Here is a 20,474-nt window from a genome sequence, read left to right on the forward strand (position 1 = left end):
TGTGCATCCAAAACCCTTTAAACCACTTTTGCCACATGAGTCCACTATATCTACCCATATGCAGTATTCTTTTTCCGTTCTAAGTAAATTTGCTTGTGCCATCTCTAATTTTCAAAATAAACTTCTCTTTTGTGTGTTTGTTTCGCTCGCGGAGCGGTGAGGGGTGGCTAATATTTTTCATGTTGGATGTGTTATTCTCAAGATGAGTGTTTATTCACTTGTCATTGCACGAGAGTAAGGCAAAGGTCTTAGGGAGGCCCAGTCCCGAAATGCAAAAACAAATGAATTTACTTTATGTTGTCAAATAATAAATTCCTTGGAAAGTGTTGGTATGAAGGGCACCCGTGGATACGGTTAGCCATGGAAAGTGAAAGTATGATGGAAAAAGGAATAAACTTTATTTTCCGTTTGGGAACCTCCTATGGCATATCTAGCATGGAAAGTGTTGGGAACTATAAGTCGTTTTCGTTGGTGGGATGGATACACCTCCCAAAATGTTTTTATCTCTAATTTTTCGTTTTAGCTCTGGCACCTCTACAAATCCCTACTTCCCTTTGCAAAGGGACTTTCTTTACTTTATGCAATTTTTATTTTGAATTTTGAGTCTCCATCTTCTCTCATAAAAGCACCAACTAGGAGGCAATATGATCGTACTTAAGTATTGGGTATAGTTAATATTCGAGTGTGTTTCATGAATGGATCAATGTTTGAGCATGATGGTCTAGAGATAACTTATTTTAGCGTCGACATTTTGAAAGACTTGGTTGCTTGTTAATATGCTTGATTATTTAAATTATTATGTCAAAACTAGAATATTGCTTTGAATTACATAAAAGTCCAAATGTCCATGCTATAAAAAAAGAATATGATATGACATGATAAACAACACTCCACATCAAAAATTCTGTTTTTATCACTTACCTACTCGAGGACGAGTAGGACTTAATCTTGGGGATGCTGATACGTCTCCAACGTCTCTATAATTTTTGATTGTTCCATGTTGTTATATTATCAATCTTGGATGTTTTATAATCATTTTATATCATTTTTTGGTACTAACCTATTGACATAGTGCCAAGTGTCAGTTGCTGTTTTTTCCATGTTTTTTACATCGCAGAAATCCAATATCAAACAGAGTCCAAATGCCACGAAACTTTACGAAGATTTTTTATTGGCCAAAAGGAACACAACGGGCCCTGGCTGCGCCTGGGGGGTTGTGCCCACCTCGGGTGCCCCCCGGACCGCCTCTTTGCTCTATAAATACCCCAAAAATATCAGAATCCTAGGGGAGTTGACGAAATATTCATCCAGCCGCCGCAGAGTCCAGAACCACCAGATCCAATCTAGACACCTTCTCGGATGGGGTTCATCACTTCCATTGGTGCCTCTCCGATGATGTGTGAGTAGTTCTTTGTAGACCTTTGAGTCTGATGTTTTACCTGTATGAAAAAGTTATATTTGAATGCTAATTGCTAGTATATTTTAATTGGAGACTACACATGACTTCTTGACATGGTTGGCTGGCCCAACAATGATGGAACTAACAATCAGATTTATGTTCCGCTTTGAAAGGCATTGTACATAAAATCTGTATAGGTAAATCTTATATGCAACTGGTTCCTGTTCATGAATTTAGATCATAGAGGGTGTTATGGGAAGATAACTACTGAGTGAATTGAAATAGTAACTTGCATTTCCCATGAAACAGGCAGTAAAAAGTGCTAATGTCAGTGATGCAGCCTTCTGAGGCAAATCATGGTTGCATGTATGATTTGTTTGTCTCAGATAGAATGTTGGCCGCATTTTTTTTGGTAATTTGATGCAAATGGCAAGTAAAAAATGATGCAAATAGGGAAAGTTTCTCAGCACGCGCAAAATTAGTGAGATTAGCTTAATTTAAATTGGATGATTTTGTTAGCTTAACTTTTCTTTCTCTGTTTCCTCTTCTTTCGCTTTTCAGTTTTGTTCTATTTTGTTTTCGCGAATACGCTAGACGCGTAGAATTGCATTGATAGGGAAAAGAAACAATAGTTGGGCAATCCGCAAACACCGAACACAAGCAGGCGATGATGTGGGAGCCGATGAGCAGATACAGGGGGATGCTCGGTCCCAAGTACAGAAATTTATGTTACAGGTAAAATGATGTCTAAGCCTTTGGCGTGAGCCTCAGCCCAGTACTCTGCCTCCTCCTTGACAGACTGGAAGATCTTGTGGGTGGAGGGTCTCGATGTCAAAGATGCACGCGTTCCCGTGCTTCCAGATTAACTAGGCAGTAGCCCCACCATTTCCACTGACTAGCTGGTGGAGCTAGCGATGAAAGACCCACCAAGCGAAGAAGCTCGACGAGCCTTTAGGCGGTTGCAGAGGGAGGTAGGCCCAAGATAGAATTTCATGCCATGTAATGCGCAATACCACGCAGCCAGGAAGGAGGTGTTGCTGCGTTTTGGGTTCCTGAGAGCAGAGGATGTAGAGTGGTTTGTAGTGAAGGACATGGCTGGCTAGACGATCAGCCGTCCAACACCGATTTTGGGAGGCGAGCCAAAGGAAGAATTTAACGTTCATAGTAGCCCAATGTTTCTAGATGAGGCACCATAAGGCGGCTCCCATGGACCCGTGGAACATGGCAAGGTATGCAGATATGGCGGTGTGTGTCCTAGAGTTTGTCCAATGCTTCCTCTTGAGCTTGCGTTGGATTTTCCCGAGGAGGAAAGGATGATGCAGCAGAGTAGATTAAGTATTTCCCTCAGTTTTTGAGAACCAAGGTATCAATCTAGTAGGAGGCCACGCTCAAGTCCCTCGTACCTGCACAAAACGATAGCTACTCGCAACCAACGCGATTAGGGGTTGTCAATCCCTTCAGTCACTTATGAGAGTGAGATCCAATAGATATAATACTTTTGGTATTTTTGGTATAGAGATGCAAAGTGAAAAGTAAAAGGCAAAGTAAAAAAGCAAAGCAAGATTAAAGTGGTGGAGATTGTTATGATGAGAATAGACCCGGGGGCCATAGGTTTCACTAGTGGCTTCTCTCAAGAGCATAAGTATTCTACGGTGGGTGAACAAATTACTGTTGAGCAATTGACAGAATTGAGCATAGTTATGAGAATATCTAGGCATGATCATGTATATAGGCATCACGTCTGTGACAAGCAGACCGAAACGATTCTGCATCTACTACTATTACTCCACTCATCGACCGCTATCCAGCATGCATCTAGAGTATTAAGTTAAAAACAGAGTAACGCTTTAAGCAAGATGACATGATGTAGAGAGATAAATTCATGCAATATGAAATAAACCCCATCTTGTTATCCTCGATGGCAACGATGCAATACATGCCTTGCTGCCCCTTCTGTCACTGGGAAAGGACACCGCAAGATCGAACCCAAAGCTAAGCACTTCTCCCATGGTAAGAAAAACCAATCTAGTAGGCCAAACCAAACTGATAATTCGAAGAGACTTGCAAAGATAACTAATCATACATAAAACAATTCAGAGAAGATTCAAATATTATTCATAAATAAACTTGATCATAAACCCACAATTCATCGGTCTCAACAAACACACCGCAAAAAGAAGAAGATTACATCGAATAGATCTCCACAAGAGAGGGGGAGAACTTTGTATTGAGATCCAAAAAGAGAGAAGAAGCCATCTAGCTACTAACTATGGACCCGAAGGTCTGAGGTAAACTACTCACACTTCATTGGAGGGGCTATGATGATGTAGAAGCCCTCCGTGATGACGGCCCTCTCGGCGGAGCTCTGGAACAGGCCTCAAGATGGGATCTCGTGGATACAGAAAGTTGCGGCGGTGGAATTAGGTTTTTGGCTCCCGTTCTGATCGTTTGGGGGTACGTAGGTATATATAGGAGGAAGGAGTATGTCGGTGGAGCACCGAGGGGCCCACGAGGTAGGGGGCGCGCCCCCCACCCTCGTGACCGCCTCTTTGACTCCTTGGAGTAGGGTCCAAGTCTCCTGGATCACGTTCCCGAATGTTTTATTCCGTTTGGACTCCGTTTGATATTCTGTTTCACCGAAACACTGAAATAGGCAAAAAACAGCAATTCGGGGCTGGGCCTCCGGTTAATAGGTTAGTCCCAAAAATAATATAAAAGTGGAAAATAAAGCCCAGTATGGTCCAAAACAGTAGATAATATAGTATGGAGCAATCAAAAATTATAGATACGTTGGAGACGTATCATCCAACACCACATGATCTTGTCAGGCCGGTCAGCAAGACTGATCCGTTGAATTCGGCACCAGAGGTCGACATATTCTATCGTGGCTAGAGCCCCCAAGGCCCCACGAATGTCGGCAATCCAAGCGTAGTGATGCATGCCCTCGCATACTAAGTCGCTTGTGTCGATATCTGCGTGGGACAAGAGCAGCCAACGTTGGCGCAAACTTGGCGATGAACTGGTAGTCGAGCCAAAGGTCCTCCCAGAATAGACAGGTCCCAACGTCGCCAAGAATCCAGGTGGTGGTGGCTTGGAAGAAGCTAATCTCCGCCTGGCAGGGGAGGTGAAGATGGCGCCATGGACGTGTCGGATAGGTGGCCTTAAGTCAAAGCCAACGGGTCCGCAACGCAATGCCAGAGCATTGTAGATTGCTCATGCTGAGTCCCCCAAGCTCGGTGGGGCGGCACACCTTGGGCCAAGACACAAGGCAGTAACCCGCCTTGGCGTCGCGACGGCCATGCCAGAGGAAATCGCGAATGATTCTGGTGGCTTGCTTGAGAATTGTGGGGATATGGCCATCGCTAACATGTTTGTATCAAAAAAATTGTGAGATTTAGGGACTCTCGTTCGTTCAAAGGATATTTTTAGCAATTTTGGGAGGTTGTTTAGTTCGTACGACTGGAAACTATATGAATTTTTCCCCTATGATCGACTTTGCATGCAATTCTCGAGGAATAGTTTCAAACCTTTGTTTTATGTGACAACTAGCAAGATGCACGTGCATTGCATGGAACATCAAGATGCATTTATTTTACAAAAATCTATTGTGATTGATGCATGCGGGAGTAATCTCATGTGAAAAAACTAACGACATCTGCAGGTTCACATAACTCAGCGTGTATACCGCTGATGCAGATCCTCTCCAACACTGACCTCCGCAAGCATGTCGACGGCGTCGTCCGTGTCCCAACAGCTCAGACTTAGCCGAGTGGGGGAGACGAGAAAGAGAATAGATAAGGTGAGGAGGACTGGGGCGTGATGGTGGTAGGTGGTCGGACTGACTGGAGGCATGACGCCGGCAACGACCATCATGCCAGATTGTTTCAAAGACTTTCTTTTTTAATTTGCTCAACAATGAGGTTGTGGGAGATAAGGATGAATGATGGAAGACCTTATATGCAAATATGGAGAGAGGTGCGGGTATCTTTTTGTAAAATTATCATTGTTTACTTTCTATTCGTTAGATATAGATCGGATGCTCTATATTACAGGATGACAGGCACACCATCATCACCAACTCAATTTTTTTATAAAAGTGGAGATCATGACATGCACCAAATTCTTAAGGAAAAATCTTGTGTTTTTGACCCCCCGCCGACCGACCGGGGGCAACCCTAGCGCGCCGCCTCCTGCCCGTCCTCCCCCGCAGCCACAGCGTAGCACCGTGGGGCAAAGCCTGGCTGACGTAGGTCACGGTGGGGCCTCGATCCCTCTCACTTGGCCTCTGGGCCAGCGCGGGAATGCTCCTTGGGTAGGAGCGCTGGGTCGCTGTGTGGCCCAATGGCGCGACGACGGGTGTTTAGGCAGCAAATTGTCTCTGTGCGGCAACGCGACGACATGCTGATGCCTAGGTGGGCTGCGGTTGCTGCAAGCTCGCAAGGTCCATGTCCTCTGGTCGTCGGATTTGGGATCTGTGTCGGGGGACCGACGAGCATCAGGACAACATGATTGTTCCTGCACCGACCCGTAGGTACAGCTCCGGCGAGCCATGACAAAAGCAGGGACGGCTAGTCGCCAACATCAGCAAGGGCAACTTGTGCGTGGCCGGCTACGTACGCGCTCCACCTCACCACCCCGACATGTCGTAGAGCATGGGTCGCCGCCGGGGTCGCCCGCCACGGGGGCAAGGACAACTGTGGCAAGAATGCGCGCCAGATCACCTGGGTGTTGCTCCTCAAAGCGTACCACGCTCCACGCGGCCAGGAAGCTCATGGGGGCCGCCACCGTCGCGCTCTCCATGGCGGCGGCCGCATGGAGGCGGGTGGCGGCGGACCGGACTGACTCCAACGTTGAGGCCGACACGACGCAGGGGAGAGCCCAGCGTTGCGGACCAGCTTCTACGGCTTCCTCCGCGTCTTCCTCCTCCTCTCCGTGCTCCTCATCGTCGCCGACATCGCTGCGCACACCCAGGGCTGGCACCTCGCTGCGATCCTCGACTTGGAGGCCGTCAAGGGCCTCTTCGCTGCCGCCTACTCATCCTGGATGCGTGCACGCGCCGCCTACCTAGGCCCGGCCCTGCAGTTCCTCACCAACGCATGTGTCGTCCTCTTCATGATCCAGAGCGCCGACCGCCTCATCCTCTGCCCCAGCTACGTCTGGATCAAGCTCAGGGGAAGCATCGAGGTGACAGGGCGGCCGCCGCACCGAGAGAAGAAAAGCGGCAGGGAGGAGAACAACTCGGAAACGATCGTCGACCAAGAATGAATCGGCATGCAAAAACACTAGGTTCACAGCAAAGACATTAAGGAAATCCGAAGTTAAAAGCTAGGTCCACACGCGACCGTACCCCACCAGGTCCCAAATTATTACGCGTGTCAAGCCCAAATTGGTCCTTTACATAAAAAATGTTGGGAAACCTGGTTAGGAAAACTTGATTAGAAATAGTGGCTTGGTTATAACACTGCACATTACTATTCTTTCCGTTTCTAAATATTTGTCTTTCTAGAGATTTCAACAAATAACTACATAGTACAAAGTAAAATGAGTGAATCTACACTCTAAAATATGTTTATATATATATATATATATATATCCATTTGAAATCTTTAAAAAAAACAAATATTTAGAAACAGAGGGAGTAGTAGTTTCCTTTACATAAACTTGAAAAGAAAAAACAGTTCAAAAAAACTTGAAAAAAAAACGACCGAGTTTTTTCTGTTGAGAAAAAAAAAACACCAAACCCTCGTCCTGAAACCTTGTCCCTCCTCATCCAAACCCTCGTCCTGAACCTTGTCCCCCGATCTGACCGCCGCCGCCGCGCCTATCGGCCCGTGTTCCGTCGCGCCGCTGCTCCCCAGCTCACCCTCGGAGGCAAAACCACCTCTCCCATCGCCGCCGGCCTTAATCGAGATCTCCAACCCGCGCCGACCCCCGTCCTCTTCCCAACTCCCACAATGGCAGTATCGCAGACTTCAATAGCGATGGTGCCGTCGAGGTGCACATCAGAGACGCACACGGCGCGGGCGACGGTCGCGGTCGAGATCTCTGGCTACAGCCGTGTCAAGGGCCTCGGTAGAGGCGAATGTCTCCATTCTCCGGTATTCTCCATCGGCAGCTACGAAGGGTGCATCGGCTACTACCCTGACGGCTACGACGAGGCGAATGAAGGTTACGTATCCGTCTTCCTCGAGCTCTTGACCAAGAACGCCGAGGCGAGGGTGCTCCACAAGTGGATGCTTGTGAATCGGTTTAGTGGGCGGTCGATTGTGGTGCACTCCAGCAAAGCGCCACGAGCGTTCGACCATGAGTTTCCAGCTTGGGGCGTAGGAAAGTTCATGAAGACGACCGCTGAAGTAGAGTCAGTGTACGTGCGGAATGATTGTCTCGTGATTGAGTGCGAACTTAGTGTTATCAAGGAAACACTCGATATCCATGTGCCACCCTTTGACCTTTTGGATAATCTTGCAACCTTGCTAGAGGGGAAGATAGGAGCAGACGTGACTTTCAAGGTTCAAGGGGAGGTCTTTTCCGCTCATAAGATTTTGCTTGCGATGCGATCGGTGGTCTTCAATGCGGAGTTCTATGGTCCGATGGGGGACAAAGGTGTACAGGACATAATTATTGATGACATGCAGCCTGCTGTTTTCAAGGCATTTCTTCACTTCATCTACACTGATTCAATGCCTTCGGTGGACGATCTTGATGATGATGACAAAAGAGAAATGGTCAAGCACTTACTCGTGGCTGCAGATAAGTATGCAATGGAAAGGATGAAGAGGATATGTGAAGGGATGCTATGTAAGAGTCTTGATGTTGAGACTGTGGCAACCATATTAGCTCTAGCTGACCAGCACCATTGCAACAACCTCAAAGATGCTTGCATTGAATTTATGCTCTCTTCGAATAAAATGGATGATGGGATCGCAAGCCAAGGGTATGCACACCTCAAAAGATCTTGTCCTGATCTCATTGTAGATGTGTTTGAAAGAACAGTGAAGTCCTGCAAAATTTAGTACGCCAATGTAGTATGAGCTACTGCTTACCATTCAGTTCTGAAAGATCTTTGTTGGCCAATGCCTTATGCTGGGTCGGAGAAGGCAATCCAGTCTTGCTAAATTTAGCATGCCCTGTCTGTGTTAGCTTATATCTAGTGACTTTGATACATAGTGACCTGAGCTGAGGTTGCTATGTCTTTCAGTTTTCAGAGATCGTTTGGAGGAAGCAGTTAGTTCTATAAAATATATGTCTACAATGTATTGGTTTTCTCATCTGATATTACTACTATATACTCCCTCCATCCTAAAATTAGTGTCGCTTACTAAATCAGCGACACTTATTTTGGGATGGAGGGAGTATGAATGTATGGTAACTCACTAGTTACCTTTTTATGTTCTTACTTTAATCCCTGGCTTATGTGAAGAATGGTAAAACTTTTAAGTTCTTGGCTACCACTTGGAAATAATCTAGCTAATGTGAAGAATGATAAAATTTTGAGTTCTTGGCTATCACTTCTGTTATAATCTGGCTTATGTGAACACTACTAGGAAAAGGGCTATAGATGGAAATGACACTAATGGCGCACCAGACATGTGGTGCGCCATTAGTATATACTAATGGCGCACCATGTGTTGGTGCGCCATTAGTGTCCAAATACTAATGGCGCACCACATCCACGGTGTGTCATTAGTAACAATTTTTTTTAATTTTTTCAAAACTACTAGTGGCGCCACTCCAACGGTGCGTCATTAGTAAAAATTTAGTAAAAAAAAATTAATTTTTTTTTAAAACTACTAATGGCGCACCGTGGGAGTGGTGCGCCATTAAACTAGTAATGGCGCACCACCACCACGGTGCGCCATTACTAGTTGAACTAGTAATGGCGCACCACTCCCACGGTGCGCCATTAGTAACTTGGCCCAAACATTCCCCGAATGCACCCCCCCCCCCTCCCGGTGGACCGCCTTTTCAGTTTCAAAAAAATGATAGAAATGTCAAAAAAATAAAAGAAAATAAGATTCCCATGTGATATGTGGTCTAGTTGTTAGCAAAATTTACAAACATGAATTTTCGATTTTTTGCAAAATCTCTCGAGAATTGTAAAAATGGGCATAACTTTTGCGTACGAACTCGGATGAAAAAACGTTTTTTATATGAAAAATTATCTACTCGAAAAGTTACATCCGAATTTTCAAAATCCCCAAAAACCTAACCGAAAAAAAGTTACGGGGCTTCTAAGATCCGGAGGCAAAAAAATTGAAAAAATTTCAAACTTACTAGTGGCGCACCGCATGCTAGGTGCGCCACTAGTAACAGAAAAAAATTGGTTTTGAAAATTTTTTTTTCAAAATATGATACGTAATATGATCGGAAAGTTTGAAATATTTTTTCAAAATTTCATCACACTCATGAATATGAACAAAGTCCTAGACATCAGCAAGGTTTAATAGGATTGATATGATAGATTATATCAACAAGTGCCTGTGAAGTGAGGTGGTGCTGGTGTTGGATAGAACTATGAAGTTAAGCGTGCTTGGGCTGGAGTAGTGTGAGGATGTGTGACCTTTTGGGAAGTTTGATCACAGAGTGCGAATTGACCTGAGATTAAGCATATTGACCTCGAGATTAAGCCATAGTGACCCGAGATTAAGAAAAAATAAATAAATTTAATTTTTTTAAGAAAATGAGAAAAAATTGAATTTAAAAAAATGAAAAAAATTATTACTAATGGCGCACTTCTATGTGGTGCGCTATTACTAAGTCAGATAGTAATGGCGTACCTCTAGGCATACTAATGGCGCACTACTGGTGGCCATTAGTATGTGGTATACTAATGGCGCACCAGTGGTGCGCCATTAGTAAAAAATACTAGTGACGTGCTACTAATGGCGCACCAGTAGTGCGCCATTAGTAGGCAAAACTGGTGCGCCATTAGTAGCCCTTTTCCTAGTAGTGGAAGAACAATAAAACTTTTCTTGGCTATCACTTCTGTTATAATCTGGCTTATGTGAAGAACAATAATTTTTTTCTTGGCTATCACTTTTGAGATAATCTGTTTTACCTGTATGAAATACTTATATGTGAATGCTAGCTGCTATATTTTAATTAGACACAATTACAAATGGTTTCTTGACATGGTTGGCTGACCCAACAAAGATGGAATTTACATCAAATTATCGTTCCACTCTGAATGCATGGAATTGTATGTGAAATCTACGTACACAGGTAAATTATTATATGCAATTGCTTCCTGCTCAAAAATTTGATTGTAGAGGGTATTCTGCGAACATAAATGTTGAGTGAATCTTTTTGTGAATTTAATATATTGAGTGAATCTTTTCCTGAATTGAATATAAAGAGTGAATCAGATTGAAACAGAACTTGCATTCCCTTGAAACTGGCAGTGCTAACGTCAGTGGTGTAACCTTCTGGGGCATATCACGTTGTCTTGGTTGTTTTTTCTGAGGTAGGATGTTGGCCTAAAAGTATACTATTCTAAGGTAACCATGGTAACCATGTGTGCAATTACATTTCGGTGATTTGATGCAAATTGGGTAAGTTTTGCTGTTGGTATAGTTTCTCCACATGCGCTAAAATTATTCAGAGAACTTTTGGAGGAAACTAGTTGGTTCTATAAAATGTGTACCTCCATTGTATTGTTGGCTTGTCCAATGTATATATATATATATATTATATATATATATATTGGGCTATTTTGTTTCGCGTAACAGAATATTATTCTGTTACCCTACTTGAACTGATGCATTCGAGGGGTTGTACTGATTCTATCATTTTCGTTGAACTGATCGTCTTTTATTAAAAATGCAAATAAGAGCCCTCCCGCTCTCCCCCCCGTCCGTTCAGCCGGCCACTCCAGCCGTCGACCAAGCTGCTTGTGGCCGATCCCTCGCGGCAACCCAGGCCCTACCTCCAGCGACCGCGACTTTCTCGGCTACATCTTCCTCAATGGCTCCGCCTCCTGGCGCAACAGCCGTGGAGAGCTCACCCTCCCATGGCTCCCCAACCTGCGGGCGCCCTACCAGTTCCGCCTCTTTCACTGTACTGCCAAAGAGTACACCTACCACCACGTCGACCATGACGGTAACCCGCTCCTCCATGGCCGCCACCGCGTCCTCCACTCTGGCGAGGTCTCTTTCGCGGGCTCGGCCACGCGGCCCGAGCAGGTGCACCTCACGTTCGCCGATAGGGCCGACAAGATGCGGGTGATGTTCATGTGCGCGTACGCCGGAAAGAGGGCCGTGAGGTATGGGCTTGAGAAGGAGGAGGAGAAGGGCTGTACGGAGGTGGGCACGGAGGTGAGGACGTACGAGCAGAAGCACATGTGCGACGCGCCGGCGAACGACAGCGTAGGGTGGAGGGACCCGGGCTTCGTCTTTGATGGCCTCATGAATGGGTTGGAGCCTGGAAGGAGGTACTTTTACAAGGTAAACCAAAGATTGGATTCCCCACAAGAAAATAATCAGAGATTGAACCTGCAAAAAAACACCTTAATTTATCAATCTTGACAGCAATTTAGTGTTCCAGCGGCAGCAGATTGTTCTTCCAGTACCTTGCCCAGCAGAGGAGTCGGCCTTTATCCCGAGCGGCGCTCTGTTCTCCATGTTGTCAGGTGACTTGCTGGAGCTCGACGACGAGCAGTGGTTTGGCGGCATGGTTGCCGGGTCGTACTATGAGAGCTTGGCACAGGGGATGCTCATCGAGCCGCCGGACGCTGGAGCATGGCGAGAGGATAGGGAGCACAGCGGCATGGCGGAGACGCAAACGCTGTGTGGAGTTAATCGTTTAGCTAAGTAGAGCACAGTTATACTATACATAGTACTAGTTGTATTGGGTTCTTCCCAATTTGGGAAGAAACAAAGGAGGCAGTTTGTTCCTTAATTGTGTATATAGCAAGTTTCCGATTTCTATTTTTTGAGAGAAAGGGCTAGATTGCTTATTTGCATCCATCAATTATTGTTGTCCACGAATCCAAACCCATTTACTGTTTGAAAGGGCCAGAGTGCTTATTTGCTTATCCACGAAATTTCACAAAGAATTGTCAAATGCGAAACTTTCAAAGAGGCCAAAGATTTCAGTTCAATGTCTACGCAAAGCTATTGAAAATGTGAAACTTAGTCATGTTGAACGTTTTCTCAAATTCGCAACTAGTGAAGAATAATTTGAAATACGGTGAGACCCTTCGTATTGTTTTCATGTCAGAAAAAACAGAGTACTCGTACTGATCTATGTGTATGTGTGTACTCAGGAGGTATTTTTCACAGAGTAATTTTGAATGGTTCCAAAAAATCTACTTGAACTGATGTCTGTATGGTTTTGTAATGATCGTGTTTTCGCAGACTAGACTTTACTCTTTTTTGGTATGCTTTTCCTCGTAACTTTTCAATGGTTTACGGTATCATAGTCCTCGGACTTTCATGGTTTATATCTTGAATTGAATGATACTTTTTCAAAAATAAAATGTTTTGTGTGTTTCTTTTTTGAACTCTTTTTTTGCAACGATGTTTTTGAACTTCTCGCGTTTTGTGACTTGAACTTTTACCATTTGAAATTCCGTGGGCTTTTCTTTTATTTGAGTTTTTTCCCAAACTTATCTGAGACGTCATGTTTGAACGTACAACTTTTGTAGTTGTGAACTTGTTATTTTTTTCATTTATTAAGTTGCTTTTTTCCTTCAAACTTTTACTGGTAATTTTTTTTTTGCAAATTTAATGTCCCTTAAGTCAGAAGTGATGCAATTTTTTATTTTTTATTTATGGTACTTATGGTACTAGAGAGTTTGTACTTCTCAAAAAATAATCACTCGATGTTCTTTTAGTTTTAGTTTTTAGTTTTCTTTCTCATCCTTATCCTTACTGACGGTGTCATCACACATCGTACCTTCATGGTTTATGTAGTTGAACGGACTTACATTTTTACCATTCCCTTCTTTTAAAAACTTATGTTTTCTTCTCCAAACTTCCTACCTGACGAGAATCAGAAATTATTTATTTTTCACATTTGTACTTCCAAGTATTTTTAATGACATTTTCACCTTTTACTTTGCTTTACCTCATCAAACAGGCACACAGCACATTTCAAGAAACAAAATATGAATCTTGGAAGCACTAGGGGGGTGACCATTTGCACAGGACTTCATGTGTGCCTTCGTCATAGAAAAATATACTGAATATCACCAAGTTCTAAGGTTGAACATATGAATCATACAGAATATTGTCAAAACCCCGCATTTTTCTCACTAAAACAAACTTCTGTACTTGCATACGACCCTTTTTGAACTTGGACGGCACCTAGTCCTCAACGTGGACGATGACCACTGCTCAACTCGAACAGAGGAGGTTGTCGTTGCTTTTTAACCATGAATGCTTCGAAAGACACTAGGAATTGCTTCAAAACTGCTTTATACTTTTTAACATGAGGGTTCTCTCAGCTGGGCCAAGAAGCAACGCATACATCATTTTTTCATTCTACAAGAACAAAATACATCATATTGTTCTCTAACACTCACAGAATACACACAGAACACACACACTTAAGTTCAGAGAGCCATCCTGTTTATGTTCAGAGAATAAATGCATTTAAGCTCAAAGAAAAAATGTGTTTAGGTTCAGAGAACAAAACAATCTTTTAGTGTGATTTTCTACATATGGATAATCACAGAAGCAACATATTTGGACTGAAGCTCTAAATTTTTTTGGAAACTGCAATTGGAAAGGTGAGCATCAAGTGGTAATTAAGGAAGGCTAACAAAAACGAAAGTAGCATTTTTTACATGACGGGTAGTGGTAGGTATTGGTTCATTGCTTTTGCAATCTATGGTGTCAAAAAGGATGAGGTAGCTCTCGTCCTTGATGGGCGCCCAATCATCATCGAAGAGATTGAGGAGGAGCTTCAGGACTGGCCAAACATGCTAATTGGAGAAGCCAGGAGGCTTCATCACCTCCAGCTCCTTTCTGGTAGCATTAGCATTGTTGGAAACCATGGACTTTAATGAAATGGTTCAGGGATCACTCCCAGTCAATCCCATTTGCTACTTGTGATGCAGAGAACATGAATATAAAGCAGATGGTGACTCATCGATTTTTCTTTACGATATATCTAAACTTACAGAATTTTGAAACTTGCACTGACGATATTAGGGTGATATATCTAAACTTTACTGAATTTTGAAGAAACTCGCTACAAATCATTACTTATTTAGGTGATATATCTAAAGTTACAGAATTTTGAAACTTGCACTGACGATATTTCTACACACATACCAACTATTCTATGATTTTTCATGGACTCGCTACAAATCATTACTTATTTAGGTGATATATCTAAAGTTACAGAATTTTGAAACTTGCACTGACGATATTTCTGCACACACACCAACTATTCTGTGATTTTTCATGGACTGAAGATAGAATACGCACCAAACTAATATTAAGTCTGGTACATAAATTTTCTATTCATGAACTGACAATATTTCTTCTATGTGGAATACACAAGATCTCCTCAATGGGCCATGATGCAGGCATCGCCGCAGGAAATACTTGGCGCACCGAAGAACCTGTACTGTTGGATTTGTCGAGAGAGGACTGAGGGAACACGCCAACATTAGGGTGGTGGATGCAAGTATTGGAGTTCAGCCTAAAATCACAAGAGAATGGATCAAAATGAATTCAGATTGACTTCTAATCATTTATCAAGCTATAAAAGTTAGAACTGATGTTACACAAACTGAGGCATTTTTTAATATGAACAGCTCACGTAATTTGTATAGTACCACTGTTTTTTCATTCTCATGAACAAATAACCATAGACTAATGAGAGAATGTATTACTCGATAGTAGGCATTTTCTTCTCAGAACCACTTTGGTTTTCTTTTCTTTTTCTTCACTTTTGCTCTGCTTTCTTTTTTCTTTGCTTTATGAAGTGCCCCATCAGAAAAGTTGAACTTTAGATTTTACCAATCTCCACATCTACTAAAACTAAGGGAGCTCCTTTTGAAACATGTACAATGAACTGAAAAGGCATATACAAGGTCAACTGAAAAACCATATACAAGGTGAACCAAAAAAGCTTTTGAGAAAAAAAAGTGAACCAACTTTTTGTTGTTTTTCTAGTTACTAAACTACTTATTACCATAACAGCGGCTGAACTGATGCTGCATATGTATATAGGAAGGTTACTGGTACCAAAAAATTAGGACAGTAAACAACATTATAAATTGAATTATGTTATATGAAGATGAGGCAATTGTACTTACGATTTGGCATTAGATGTACTGAATAGCACACAGAAGATGGACTGAAAAAATTGAACTAGCACAACCATTCTGCTTGGTGAAGATGGTGGCTTCAATTCTACATGGACTGATGTCCGTGCTCCACTTGGACGGCTGCGAGTAAGCATGGTGGACGAGCTCGTGGCCGAGGGCGGCCAAGGCGACCACCGGAGATTGTACGTGGTCATGCTTGTTCTCGGCAGCGAACTTACACGAGGTGGTGGTGATGGCCGAGGAAGTCAGAAATCGGCGCTGAACTAAAATAATAAGAATTGTACTAACTAAAAATTAGAATTTGAACCGAGTGTGTCACTGAAGATGAACTTGTGCATCTATTTTTTGCTCCCGCACCAGTGTAACAAATTTAGGATGACATGAATTTTGTGTGCATATAATAAGATGAACGAGTGAGAGAAGAAAGGGAGCAGTAAAAGGATTTTTTCACCTTGAGATGATATCTCTTCTTGAGGTCTTGATGAAAAGTGACGGTGTAGGTACCACATAACCACCAACTAAACACCAGACCTTAACAAAAAATGATCTCTCCTTCCAGAGTCTGAACTTACTAGCTTTTCATAAACTGCTGCAAAATCCCCAAATGCCATATAATATAAAATCCCCAAACTGCAGCAACATCCAGTTCAAGATAAGTTATCCATTTAGATCTTAATAAGCAAGAGAAACAATAAAGAAATGATGCATTTGTGTCCTCGGACCATTCTTTAGGCACACTAAAACAAACATGCCACTCATGTTAAGTATTCTTTCCAATAAACTTTCTAGAGTATCTTTGTTTAAATGTACTACGGGGCATACTTTTTCATTGTGTAGTTTTTGAACTCCTATGGTAGTAATACATGAACTCCCTGAGGACACGAATTCTTATATTAGCACCTAAAGTACAGATCACACATAAAAATTGCTCTAAGTGGAGAAATGATCACACACGAAAAATGATAATTGCAGGAAAACTTTTATCTGAAAAAGCTCTCTGAATACCTTGTTGAACTAGTTGTTTTGAACTTGCAAACGTTCATTTTTGCACTTATCCAAAATGTTTGAAAGGAGCAGGTTGTTTGACATTATTTTGAACACACCTTTTCATCTCCATTGTATGGTATCCTCTCATAGGTATTTGCACAAACAGGTGGTGTGCTATGAAGAACAATGGTACTGTGAGCGAGTGAAATCAGAACTGAAACTCGTTACAAATTCTTGACAAAAAGGAGCAGCAGATAACCATTAGTCCATTACTCACAACAAACAAAACTCATCCCATACATAGCAATTTCATAGATTTGCACGCACCTTTGGGATTCCACTAGACCTAGACACTGAATCAACTATGACAGATTGCTCTGAACCTTGCGAATTGTGCTCTCTGTTCTTGGCATGAGTGGTCGGAGCAGTAGCAGAATTTGGTGCTAGCTAACGGATGCAAGTCTTCCAGCTCGAAGATCCACTATGTGCCGCTGCAATACTCCGCGACGACCATACCAACAACACAGACTTGCATATCAGGCAAATGCATGTACTTGTATGTCAAGCATCATCAGGCACATTGAGGAGGTTGCATGTTTAGTTCATAACTAGTCTACATATGATGAACTTTACTACTGCTTGATGTGGCCGTCCATGCACAACTAATTTGGGAACCCTTCGAGCCGAGTGTTCTCCCTCGATCACCACCATGGCTAATTCTCGGGTCAGTGGTTGGTCTAAAAAAAATGAAAAGGTTAGTGCCTCCATAGAAGTAACAAGATGCAAGCTTAATTCTTAGGTCACAAGTTTTTAAATGCTAGCACTGCTACCAGCATTTGTAAATACTAGTGAACTTATGGTCTCCCGAGATATGAACTGATTGTGTTACAAGCAGACGCACAAAATCCAATGAGCTGCTGTAAGTACATGTAAAAAGAAAATCAAGTTCATGTATATTAATTGGGAGAAGTTCAAAAAGAAACTTTTAAAAAATTTGTACTGTTTTTGCTATAACAACTATATTCATATTTGCAAACAATGTATATTACACGGTTAAAATAAGTTCTTCAGACTGAACTAAAATAATAAATTGTACTAGACTAAGATGAGCAAACGGAAATGAGCGTGTTACTGAAATATTAACTGACCGAACTGTAGTTTAGTGGAGGAATTCACACGAGTTAGTCGTCATTGAAGATCATTCCTTGTGGACATCCTATCAAAACAGATGTAGTGTCACTTGATGCAAACAAAATCTCATAGTCCTTTGGAGGTATTATAAACTTCTTCGAACTTATAACAACTAATCGCATGAACTAAGTGCGAAAGAAAGTGCGACCTTTTTTGCAATTTGTGTGAAACAAAATCACTAGACAATCTAACATCTAAAATAATTAGCTGCATTTTTTATTTCTCTCACTACACTGATGTGCAGTATACATCTTACCAACTACACACGAAAATATAAGTTCGACATTTAACATCAATCCCTCTCAGCACTCTGTAATAGAGACCTATAAAAGAAATCTCTGGAACACAAAGTAGATAAATTACAGGCATCAACATAGACATATGGTGATGCGTAAGTTTAAATATCACAAACCAAACGAAGTACCATTTCTATCAAAACTCTGCAATGCACAATTAACACACTAATTATTACTGTACATGGACAAAATAAGCTCAGCTTGGGCACAAAAACTTGACTGAAAATCACAATATATTAAAACAATCCATTTTCTAGTCCAAACAGTATTACAAAGGAGATCAATAAAACTATACCACCTCTGGGTCAAGTAAATATATTTCTCTGAACTTTCTAGTCATCCCTCTCATCCCAACAAGGACCTGTAGAAAGTAGAAACATTGTTCAGAAATTGGTTGGGTACCCATACTTTTGTACTGAGGTAAACCTTTTCATCGAACTGTTGCCAAATTTTCAAAGAACTTGAACTTCAGATTTTGAAGAAATTCAGACCTCACCTGAGTGAGTACTGAAGATGCAAAGAATAGGCTTTTTGGGGACTTTGACTTTAGCAACTTGTTTTTGCTGCAACGTGCAAAAAATAGGAACAAGATAAGATTTTTTCAAGGGGAACTTAATAGGGTTTGGCGTTCGAACGATCTAGGGGGTTCTGTCCAAAAAATTTCAGAGTTTTTATGTAAATATGCATCGATCAGCAAATAGCATCATTTTAAGCAACAAAATTTTGATAGCAATCAACTTTCTAAAAACAACAAACACAGTAGTGCAGCAGCATGCACATTCATCTTCCTGAATTTCTTCTCACTTCCTATAAATGCAAAACCAGAATAAATAGCAACAGCAACCCCACATACACATTCATCTCTCAAATCTCTCTCAAACTCGCTCACTTCCTGTAATGCAATAGGATCGAGGGTCGAGAGCAGAGGTATGAGGAAAGAACAATTAATTGGCTGATGGATTCGAAGTTGAGATCAAACAAGACAAGTTATGATTAAAGAACAATTGATTGTTCCCCAGATTGAATGGAAGGAAACAAACAAAATGAATCAATTTGATTACTCATTACACTGCGGCAGCTACCTTTGTCGATCTTGAGCTGTTCGTTGAGGGGCACCATGGGTGGCATGCTTGGCCTTCTCGTTCTCCTCCACGTCAAGGTTGCTAGTCTGCTCCTTCTCCTTCTCCTTCTCCTTCCTACTTCCTTCTCGATCAAAGTAACAACATAAACACCACCACTAGCAACATTAAAGGTGTGAGTAAGGGTTATGGTCAAATCAACATTCTGTACCTCTCTAGCTTCGCTAGTCACCGCACTAGAACTGAACTTCAGATAGAAAATAGAGGTAACAATAGTAGAAATTGGTAGCTGCGTAGGGGCATGCATTGGTAGCAACAGAAAAGGATGCGGCTATGCCGGGCAGTCCTAGGTGCTGCAGCAGCTTGCAGCAAGGAGCGGCTTGCACTCAGCTCCTTGAGCGACCGGCCATAGAGGAACCAGTTGGACTGTTGAGCTGGTGGTCCTTGACCCTACGACTCCTCCAGCAGGCTCCACTTTTTGCCGCTGAAGCATAAGGCATGGCCTTGGAGCGGTCATGTTGCAGGGTGCCGAGTGCCGAGTGCCTCGTAGAGATGGTTGGCGCAGACGCATCCGGAGAAGGGAACCGAAGCCATGCTGTAGGGAGACCGGCGGCGACACTCGGGGCAGAGAAGCCAGCCGAGGTCCACATGTGAGGTCGGAGGTTGCGGATCCCAGGCATGCGGGAACGGGTGGAGGTTAGAGCCAGTGTATGCTCGAGCATGGGAAAATCCTTGAACTTGGCGTACACTAGTAGTAGCACTTACTGGTTCTCCGCCACCTAAAATGCAGAACACATGGAAAATAAGAATTGCACTGATCCAAAATTAGATTCTGACTGAGTGTGTCACTTGTGTGTGATCATTCCTTGTGAATATTCCATCAAATAGGTTTGGTGTCACTTGATGCAAGAACACAAAACAAGCATACAGAAAGCTATAGTTCTTTCATTCAGCTATTTTTTGAATTGAGCAGTGCATTTCTCCCTCTCAACATCTGAAAAGTTCCAATTATCTGACGGCAACTATATTTGAACTCTGAACTACCATTGTACCTAATTTTTGAACTATTTTAGTTACTGAAATTTTTGTGGTCTAGGCCCTAAACCACAGTGTGTGTTTTTATTTTTTGTTTAACAAACTATAGAATTTTTTGAATCAAACTGCTACTGCAGTGTATACATATCTAAGTGAATTATTTTCCATCAACTAACTAATTTCACTTTTTATGTTGAACTTCTACA

At 42.4% G+C, this 20,474-nt stretch overlaps 1 protein-coding gene across 1 annotated transcript; it reads left to right on the plus strand.

Moving 5' to 3' along the window:
• The first annotated feature begins 7,353 nt into the window (after positions 1–7,353).
• On the plus strand, positions 7,354–8,412 carry LOC125555582 (BTB/POZ and MATH domain-containing protein 2-like). The gene has a single exon (XM_048718488.1). The coding sequence runs from the start codon at positions 7,354–7,356 to the stop codon at positions 8,410–8,412; it is 1,059 nt and encodes a 352-aa protein (XP_048574445.1).
• The last annotated feature ends 12,062 nt before the right edge of the window (positions 8,413–20,474 follow it).

This window comes from Triticum urartu, chromosome 5 (genome assembly GCF_003073215.2).
Source record: "Triticum urartu cultivar G1812 chromosome 5, Tu2.1, whole genome shotgun sequence".
Lineage (NCBI taxonomy): Eukaryota > Viridiplantae > Streptophyta > Magnoliopsida > Poales > Poaceae > Triticum > Triticum urartu.

Excerpts from the sequence above, each read along its gene's own strand:
- LOC125555582 (XM_048718488.1), top strand. The coding sequence starts at position 7,354 with ATGGCAGTATCGCAGACTTCAATAGCGATGGTGCCGTCGAGGTGCACA.